The 10,891-nt window shown below is 33.2% G+C and overlaps 1 protein-coding gene across 1 annotated transcript; it reads left to right on the top strand.

Annotated features, from left to right (window-relative positions):
- The first annotated feature begins 737 nt into the window (after positions 1-737).
- On the top strand, positions 738-2,469 carry LOC117180471. Its single transcript, XM_033372970.1, has 3 exons — positions 738-884; positions 983-1,117; positions 2,095-2,469. The coding sequence occupies exons 1-3, from the start codon at positions 738-740 to the stop codon at positions 2,185-2,187; spliced, it is 375 nt and encodes a 124-aa protein (XP_033228861.1). The 3' UTR covers positions 2,188-2,469.
- Positions 2,470-10,891: the final 8,422 nt, after the last annotated feature.

Raw genomic sequence — 10,891 nt, 5'->3', positions numbered from 1 at the left:
TATAATTCTAACTTTTAATCGACGGTACTATCTTAATTAATAATTGCAACAGTTCAGAGAATTAATTTTAAGGAAAAATACATTCAGAGACAAAGTTTAATACTTACTAAGCCTACAAATAATAATGGTTCAAAAGTCTCAAAAAGTGTACATTGCTTAGTTTAACTCTAGGGCAAAGAGGCTTACTAGTATATTTGAAGACCTGAGAAAGATAAGTGGATAAAGACCATTTGGTTCGATAAGTTACAATTTATTGACTAGAGGTGACGTGGAACTTCAAAAAGAAAACAAATACCAAAAAGGCAAAAAACCTAAGTCTAGATAGCGTTTTTTTAATTTTTCATTATAATTACAATAAATCTAAATATTAATGCAATTAAAATATGGTTTAATTTTAGGATTTAAGACGCCCGCCCTAACACTGTATCTGCATGGACGTTAATTTGGCAGCGCTTGGCTTCAAACGCAATACTTTGTCTCTTTCTTCTGAACTAAAACGGACAGATAAAAAGAAACAGTATTGTGCTGTACGCCGAACGCAATCAAATTAACGTCCTTGTAGATATACACTGAAGTCGGTCAAACATACGAGCCGTACACGCAGCAGACACACATTTTTTACTTCTTTTTATAACAAGCAACAACTTTATGTGATGTATTATATTTATATATTTTAAAAGATATTATATTATAATTTATATTAAATATATATTAGAATTGAAATGTAAAATTTAAAAATGTCAAATAATGTTTCAAGACTCTTTTATCATTTCTCTATAACTTTACAGACAGACATTGTAGTTGGCCATCAGCTGCAATCCTCACTTGTAAACTCTGTAAATCAACTACGGTCCTACTATTATGAAAGAGCTGATGAACTCAAGGTCAGTTCACGAAAATAATTTTCAATTCTTTGAAATACTTACATTTTAACATTTCGAAGACTAAAAAATTTGTATATTCATCTTCCTTTGTCACTTAGGCCGTCATTGATATTGCAAATCTACAAAAAAAAGATACTTCAGATTGTCAGAAAACTTATGCCGACAAAGTTACCAGTAGTATTATTGACAGCACGAAACAATTGCAGAAATGTCTTAAACAGGATGCTGTGCAGGTAATAGAAAATATAATTTCCTTAAACATTTTACTCCTAGAAAGTTTAGATGCTGTGGAACCAGTTTTTTCACACTTATTTATATAATGTAAAACAAAAACAATTACGCAATAAGTTTTGTATTAAATATCGTTAAATGAGTACCAGTTATAAAAATCGATGAGCAATTAAAAATGACTAGGAAGTAACTCTAAGGAACTGTCAATTACCGATTTTCATGGGACTTTGCACACTTGTAGAACTATGGAAAGTAATCGAAACGTGTTTTTCCACATCGGCAAAGGTGCACTCGAAAGGGCGAAAACCACCTCTAAATGCTTTAAAGGTGGTTTTCAAATTTCAGGCATAATAAAGAATTAAGAAGTTTTGAAGTGCGTTGAATCAAATATGAAGTCCTTTCAGATCAGTTACTTTATGATACCCTCGATTATGCCTCCAATTTAAAAACCGCCCCTAAGTTTGGAAGGCTAGTTTTCACCCTTTAGAGTGTACGTTTGCCTTGCAAAGTCTCATAAAAATCGACATATCTTCACATGTATATTCTATATTAGGTATATACAAAATTTAAAAAAAAGAACCCGGCTGTTCGGATCGTTTATTTGCGCAGTGGCTTTTTTAGGTTTCCGGGCAGGGAAAATAGGCTAGAATCCTAATAATGCGGAAATAATCCTAAAACTAAATCTTATACTATATGCCTAAAACATATGCGTTAGAATCTTAATGATAACATAAACCATTATATTGTGTAAGGTTTTTGATTTTTGGTTAAGCTCGTGTTTGTCTCTTATTTTTATTTATGTATATCTTTTTTTGACTTCTGAACACACTTTACGGATTTTGCTTGTTGATGCAAATTGTACAATTTTAAGTATCAGCTCCTGTATAAAATAATTATGAAAGTGAAAAAAATCCTATAATAGGGTTAGTTTATGCAGCTGTAGCATAAATATAAATAATAATATTTTATTTATTCACAGTCTGCGCTTTGCAGTGGAAACCAGATTAATAGTTGTAAAGCAGACATAAAACGCATTATGAATGAGGCCAAGAAATGCATCCAGAATAAGTGAACGAGTTTTTGTTTTGGATCAGTGGCGGATTAGGTCAATCTGCCGTCCTAGACCAGGGGTCTCCAAAGGTAAATCCTGTATCTAATAGCATTCCCAGTTAATAGGTCGCATCCACTCAGTTTTGACCCAGAACTGTCAAAATCTTTTACCTGATTTGAGCCGCTGGGTATCATTAAACTCGTGACCCTTCTGTCTATTCGAAACTTTACTCTAAAATTGAGAATTATGAAATAAAAGAATGAATGCTTAGTTTTCGTTACTTTAATCTTTTTAAATGAAATATTAAATGCAATTGTAATTTTGTATACTCGCAATTTAAATTCCCTGAAAATTGTTTTGTTTATAAATAATTTAGGATTTAGTTTTCAAATTAAGACTTAAATTTATCCAAGTATATCCTAATTGAGTAATTGTTATAATTACTTACAAACTTATATCACAATAAAGTAATGTAAAATATTAAAAAGTAGCAAGAAATTCGTGCGTCCTTGGGTTTCTATTACCTAATATTAAAAACATAATCAATTTTTAAATTCATAATAAATAATTTTTCAATATTGAAAGTTTAAAAATGTCTTAAATGGACCTAAATAATTAATTAAATTATTATATCTAACAAGTATACAGAAAATAAGTAAATTGCAATTTTTACAATCTGTTAATACCAATGCAAAGGATTTTTCCTCTTCAGTTGTGATAGCGTGTTTCAAAACTTTTCTATTAAAAATTAAAAATGACTTTTTATTTTAAAAGTCATTTTTCAAATGATTCAATTTTAAATGTTTATAATTTTAAAAAATTACATTCTAAACGGTAAAAATGATGAAAAAATTAATTTTATTATTAAAATTATTTTTTTTATTCTAGAAAAATTTGTGGAATTAAATTTTTTTTTAAATGTAATAATAATTAAAAAATCTAAAATTTACAGATTGGCAATTTTAAAAATTTTTGAATTTTGAACGGTTTGAATTTATTTTGACCACTTATTTTTATTATTATTTAAAAAAATTATATATCATTATTAGTGTTGAAAACTTTTATTTGTGAACAGTTATCAGCCATTGCTTAGTTCAAATATTTTAAATAAAATTCTTTGTATTTCAAGGCCCGTCAAGTTATACCAGAAAAAAGGGTTCTCTGAGCCCTTCCAACTGGGATGTTTTTTGAGGGGTCATAAATTTCCTCTCAGTTTCCCGTCGATAAAAAATTGGTAGATCTTGAGAAAGGTCGAGCGATCCTGGGTCAAGCTGCACCTGTGGATTGTGGAGACCTCTGCCCTAGACCAGTGATTCCCAATTTTTTTTCGCTCTTTCTGGGGAGCGGAAGGGCCGTCACCCTCAAATTTTTTTCATAATACTTAAACCCAAGGGGGGACACTTGGCAGTCTGTGATGCGGGCATGAGCTGGCTGGTTGCGCTCGACCTTCCAATTTTAAGAAAATTAGAGCCGTTTAGGAAAAATGGAAAATTTACTAAAATATTCATTAGCGAATTTTAATAGCAGCGTTCGATTTTCTGGATTATGACGAGAACATTAGAAAAAGATAGAAAGAAATCGGTTTATAAATTCAAAAGTTATTGCACTTTTGTTGCGCTGCAAAGTGGTCCAGTAATATATTTTCTTGGACAGATTTAGTGAAAATATTGACCGATTTTTATGAACTTTTTTTCCATATTTCTAAAATGATATCACGAAATTGATTCAGCTCATTTAAATTTAATTGTGCCATACCTTTATAACTTTAGTTATTGTAACAGGTCTCAATCTCAGAACAATGAAAGACATTTATGCTAGGTTAACAAAAGTAGTTCCATGCTCACAGCGGGGACCCTGCCTTGGAGCCTACCGAGCTACCCGGCCCGGGGAGGCATTCCCCTACGGCCGGGTAGCCACCCTATCCAGGGTAGCAGTTTGGGAATCGCTACCCTAGACCAGCGATTCCCAAACTAGTGCCGCCGGCTGATGAGGCTGCCGCCGGCAGGGGGATGTCACCCCGGGCCGGTCAGCCCCTGAGGGGGAAGCCACCCCGGGCCCAGCCACTCGGCAGCCCCCCCCCCCCGCTATGAGGACCATTTCATTGTCATGGGATTTAAAGCTGTTTTAATAACTAAAATCCTAAAGATATGGCTAAATTCAATTCTAATTATCTGAATCATTTTCCTTATGTAATTTTAAGAAAATGGAAAAAAAGTTGATGAAAATCGGTTAACATTTCGGGTAATTAACTATATCGTTAAGAACACGCAAAATTACAAGAACTGTCAACTGGTATTAAAGATATTAACCGATTTTGATCAACTTTCTTTTCATTTGCTTAAAATTAGATTAGGAAATTGATTCAACTAATTAAAATTCAATTTATTAAGATATTAACACATTTTAATTTTTCTCAACCGGTTCTAATTCTCTCGCGTGAAACATGGTGTGTCAAGCAGTGAAGCAGTTAAGTGTCTCCCCTTGGCGGCAGGGTATTTTGAAAAAATGTGAGGGTGGCGGCCTTGCTGCTCCCCAGAAGGTGCATAAAAAGTTTGGGAATCGCTGCCCTAGACAGTAGCGAAATTGCCACTTATTGATAAAGTATTGATAAATTATTGATAAAAATGTATGATTATTATGATTATGCTTCATCTGGAATCAACGTTCGAAACTTTTTCGCCCCTAAAATGTAGTCGTCCTAGACAGCAGCCTACGCTGCCTGTTCCGTAGATCCGCCACAGCTTCGGGTACATTGAAGAAAACTAGCATTTCTAATTGAACATAGTACAATTTACTATGAAAATAGAACAATCAATCAAATATTTAATTAATTTACTATTTTTTAAGTCAATTTAATAAAATTTACGTTGCAAGTCCAGTTGGATATAATAGGCAATTGTACTAATTGTGGTCAGTGTACTTTCAATTGCGGAAAATTAAATTTTGATATAAGCGTCAGAATCAACTTGTTCTTATCTGCGATTGCTTAAATTATAACTGGCGAAATTTCACGTACTCTGATTGTACTGATGCCAATAAATATTTTGTGGAAATCAAATTGAGTAGTTAATCAATCTGCAAAAAAGGTCATAAAAAGTATCAAAAAAAGAGAAAATTCTCTTTCTTAAAAGCTTGTGGGTTTGCCAAAATACGCCAGGAATAATAAAAGCGCTATGGTATAGAATAATTTAATGTTTGCATTGTTATAATTATAAATATCCCGCAATAATTTGTTATAAACTTTAACACTTGACAAATTATTGTATAATGGATTATGAAATTCTGTCACTTCTTTGTCGATAAAGGAGAAATTCGGAGCTAGATTGAATAGAAATTGTGTAATTTCAATACAATTTTTATTTAATAGTACTCTAGGTTTGTGGAATCATATGTATATAACATTTTACGCATAATTAATAAGATTATTATTTTCTTCAGAATTATTTATTCCAAGGTAACTATTTCCGCAAGTCGGTTTACGCAGTTTATATTATCACAATGTAAATGTTTGAGTTCGTACAGCTTCTAATCATGAGAGGATCTAGGGAGGAATCAAGGAGGGGGCCAACCGGTGCACCTTTCCCCTCTCAACCCGCCATGTTAAAATTCTGGCGTATAGTATTGTAATTATTACAAACAAATTTAGTTATTTTTCTTTTTATTAATATAGAAGTTCAAGATAATAGCAAAAAGCAAAAATAGCCAAAAGCCTCAAAGAAGAAAAAAAACACATTTTTAAAAAGGAATATTAATTTCTCAATAAATCTTACCTTAAATTATTTATCAAACACATTTATAGGTAACTTGACTTTATAAAATACTCTATCCCTTTTCATCCAAAAATTGGGACTAGGTAACTTCTCTTCAATTTGTTTGTAAGCTACGTTGGAGGCATCTTTGTAATTAAACCTAAACATTTGACTCTTTTAAGGGCATGTGATACTTACAGTTTCCCCGGATTTTTTTCCACAAAAATAACAATTTTTTAAAGCTGAATTCGGAGATGCTATAAAATATCATAACGGACGTCCCCAGACTTTTTCTTGAGAAATAATAACAAAAAAATTTATTGAGCTAAATAAAAATGTTATGCATATGCATTATTTTGAGGTTACGCCGTTTTATCATTTATGAAATAAACTTTCTTAATTGCCAGCAAACAAGGTTAGTTCTGGGATATTAGTTACTATATTTATTAGTAAGTCCAAAGTTTTCGTCGAAAAATATTGCGTAGTTTGGAAGTAACGCTCGGGTGAATTGCAACACACATAACCTCGAAATATACACGCACGTTGTAAGCAATATCAAAAATGTTTGAATAAAAAAACACACCAAAAAGTGTGCGGAGACGTCCATTAGCATGTTCGCTATCATTTCTCAGAATTTGAAGGCAAAATATTTCTTATCCTAGGAAAAAAGCCGGGGAATCTAACACTGAAAAAATCGATACTATTTACTAAGCGTTATGCAAATTAATCACATTTTGCTAAATTAAAACTTTTTTAAGTTAACCTACAAAACAAGTGTGTGGGGACGTCCGTTAGCGTGTTCGCTATCATTTCCCAAATTTTGAAGACAAAATATTTATTATTTTAGAAAAAAAGCCGGTGGAACCTAAGCCTGGTAAAATCGACAATTTTCTAAGTATCACGTGCTCTTAATCCCAGAGTTTCATAAAGGTGACAGTCAATTTACTTTCTTCTTCATAAACCTTATTTATAAGACCCACCTAGCGATATGCGACATTTTTGCCAGGAAACTTCACCAGTAGATAATCACCGCAGTTGTATTGCTGTTTAGAAAGTACATAAAAATTCGTAAATCTCCTGTCATTTTTACATTCAGAATCAGTGTAAACATCTTCGTCTGTGAGTTTGGTGCTCTCTTAATGTCAAGCTTCTTATTTTAAAATGTTAGCACGTATCAGAATCACAGAAACAGCTCAAACTTCTCATTGTCAGTATTGCTAAACGAACGTTTTGAGTCACCTGACGTACTTTGAGGATGCCACTGCAAGTCTTTGCATTAAATTCTTCCTTTTCAATCTCATCAGTCATTTTCTGAAAAGCTTTTACGAATTTTTATAGATTGTAGCTAGCATATACGCCAGGGCTCCGATAGAAGAGGGACCGATTCACCAGTTCTTAGAATTGCTTCCCCACACAGTTTCTAAGCACGCACACAGTGTCAGCAATGCTTCGCCGACAATAGGGGAGCGATAAAAGCGGGCAGTATTACCAGTGTTTAGGTTTCAATGCTCCAATTTGCAACCATGGCCAGTGCGAGGCAACCCCCTAAAATGTTGTTATATCGGAGCTCTGGTGGAAAAAATGGTTTCGTTACGATATGGGGCTACGATTCAATCGCTTAGGAAGTGAAAGCACGTGATTTTGGGGGACAGTGCTTTTAAAATGGGCTGCAAGTGTGTCCAAGTAGCAGCTGGAAAATGAGATGTGTTTGAGTAAGCTGTGCAATACGACTCAGTCGTATTTTTTAACTAGACTACAACAGTTATATCATGTATTGCATTAAATTGGTGAACAATGTTTGTTTCATGGGAAAAAATTGATCTAGATTCTCTTGTAGTTTTTTTATGAGTTGACGTGGCTCGACAATCAACGCCTTTTTCAGGTATTTTGTTAAATGTTGTGATGTTTTACCCTAGCGGTTTACAAATTCGTGTTTTTCAGATATTCACTTTTGAAAATGCAAGGGTTTGTTTTCGTCAAATTCTTTGCAAACGGGAGTTTTTTTGATACGCTTTTGACACGGTCTGGATAAGCAGTGTTCACTGTTCTATTTTTGATGGCTATTGTATGATAACATAACTTATTCTGAACGTGGATTTGCTGATGAATTTCTTGTGAAAACCCAGCAATAAATCTAAATCTTTTGTTTTCTTATTCTCCTTCTCATCACGAATTCCTTTTTTCCTGCTCCTAATCTACTGTTAGAATTGTCTTCAAAACAATTACGCACAGCAGTGATACAATCTTTTGAAATTTTTCTCTTTCATATTTGTTTTAACAGCGCTAAAATTGGTGAGGACTGAGATTTCTTCACTCTTTTCTAAGTTAAAAGGTCCGGACATTTTCTCAACATTTTGTCATTTGAATTAAATAGCCGGAAATAAGGGTCTTAAAAATAGCCTTTTCTCTTCTCGTTTTCAACATATATCACTTTTCAGTCTACGTGTGTATATTAAAAAAATATAATTTAACTTTTTCGATGCACCTTTTAATGCCTTTAATTAACTTCCACCGCGACAATTAGGTCTATCAAGCTAACACCTCTAGAAACGAAATTCCCAAATTTCTTTGTATCAAAATTCAGGGCTTTTTTATGATCTTGAACGCAACAACAATCGATTTCCAAAAACCATCCCTACTAAAAGTAAAACTACCCCCAATTTAAAAACCTAAATTCGGAAAAAACAAAAAACACCAGATTTTGGGCTTCTCAAAAAGATTTTTTTTACAACTTTATATCTACGTGGCAGAGAGCGGTTGATTTTAGACGTTAAGGGTTAGATCAAAAAATCGGAAAGGGTATTTTTGTGGAGCCCAAAAATCAGATACTCTATTCACACTGGAAAATTACCAAAAAGATTATTTTTTCACAATTTCATATCTACGTGGTAGGGAGGGGTTGATTTTAGACTGTAAAGGGTTGGAGCCAAGAATTGGAAAGGGAAAGAGACTCCATTGACTATGGAAAATTCCCAAAAAGATTATTTTTTTACAGCTTTATATCTACGTGGTGGAGAGGGGTTGATTTTAGACGTTAAGGGTTAGAGTCCAATAATCGGAGAGGGTATCATCGAGGAGCCCAAAAATCAGAGACTCCATTGACACTGGAAAATTATCAAAAAGATTATTTTTTTGCAATTTCATATCTGCGTGGTAGAGAGGGTTGATTTAAGGATTGGAGCCCAAAAATCAGGACAGGTATTTTCGAGGAGCCCAAAAATCATAGATTCCATTGACACTGGAAAATTCTCCAAGATATTAAGTTTTTACAATTTTATATCCACGTGGTAGAGAGGGGTTGATTTAAGATTGTAAAGGGTTGGAGCCAAGAATCAGAAAGGGTATTTTCGAGGAGCCTAAAAATCAGAGCCTCCATTGACACTAAAAAATTCTCAAAAAGATTATTTATTTACAATTTTTTATCGACGGGTTAGAGGGGGGTTGATTTGATACGTTAAGGGTTGGAGTCAAAAAATCGGAGATGTTATGCCTGATGAGCCCAAAAATCAAAGACACTAGTAACACTGTATAATTAGGAAAAATATTATTTTTGGATAAAGTCATAATTGCTTGTTAAGATCTGGCAGTTTTTAACGTTAAGGTTTCGAGCCCAAAAATAATTTTTGGTGTTTTTGAAGTGCCCAAAAGCAGAGACTCTAATAACACTGTGAAATTTAAAAAATATTTTTTTTTGGACAAAGTCATAATTGCCTGTTAAGATAGGTTGGAGCCGAAAAATCGTTTTTGGTGTTTTTGAAGAGCCCAGAAAGCAGAAATTCTAGTAGCACTGTAAAATTTAAACAAGATTATTTTTGGACAAAGTCATGATCGCCTGTTAAGATCTGACTGTTTTTTAACGTTAAGGGTTAAAGCCCAAAAATCGGTGCTCGTATTTTTGAAGAGCCCACAAATTTAAAGAATCTACGCGGGATAAGTTTTAAGTTCCTTTACGGCACTACTTCTTGATTTTATTTCGCTTTAACGCAGGAGTAAGATCTCGGAACCCTTGCTTTTAAAGCATAGATCTAAAAGTTTCAGGCGTTAGGCCACGTCCCTTCAATCTCAGGAATCGAATTCTATGCTTTTAGATCACAGAGTCCGAGACTTTAATTCACGTAAAAATTTTTGCTCTAAAATCATACGCTTCTGTCAATTTATCTATTGAAATTTCTTCCTGGGTAGTAATGCTGTAAAATTCCGAAATAGATTATTTCTACTACGTAGATATTATATCTGCGTAGTCATATCTTAGTAATATTTAATCATATCTAATTATATCTATGATTTTTGGACTCCTCAAAAATACCCAATTCGATTTTTAGGCTCCATCCCTTGACATCTGAAATCAACTCCTCTCTACCACGTACATATAAAATTGTAGAAAATTAATCTTTTTGAAAATTTTACAGTATCATTGGAGTCTCCGATTTTTGGGCTCTTCAAAAATCAAATATTGAGGTTTAAGTATATGCTATTGGGTTGGTGTTTCTGAAAATAGGGGTAGTTTTGGGAATTTTTTCGTGCATTCGGGAGCCCAAAATCTATTGTTTTTTGTTTTTTCTTATTTTAGGTTTTTAAATAGGGAGTAGTTTTATTTTTAGTAGGGGTGACTTTTGGAAATTGGTTGTTGTTGCGTTCAAGATCATAAAAAGCCCTAAATTCTAATACAAATAAATTTGGGAATTTCGTTTCCGGAGGTGCCAGCTTGATAGACCTAATTGTCGCGCTGGAAGTTAATTAAAGGCATTAAAAGGTGCATCCAAAAAGTTAAATTATATTTTCTGGATATACACACATAGACTGGAAAATGATATACATTGCGGCGGTAAAGCATGTTACTATTTTATAAGTAAGTTCTAGCTATTTAGATATTGACTTTTTTCAATAAGTGTTTTCATTAAGGGGTATTGTTTTTTTATATAAGAGTTAATTTTACAAAAGCGATTGATATGAAATTGGAGAATAATGAAAGAGCA

The sequence above is a fragment of the Belonocnema kinseyi genome, chromosome 9 (assembly GCF_010883055.1).
Source record: "Belonocnema kinseyi isolate 2016_QV_RU_SX_M_011 chromosome 9, B_treatae_v1, whole genome shotgun sequence".
In the NCBI taxonomy this organism is placed as follows: domain Eukaryota; kingdom Metazoa; phylum Arthropoda; class Insecta; order Hymenoptera; family Cynipidae; genus Belonocnema; species Belonocnema kinseyi.
Note: the sequence above shows the minus strand (reverse complement) of the source record. Positions and strands in the feature narration are given on the sequence as shown.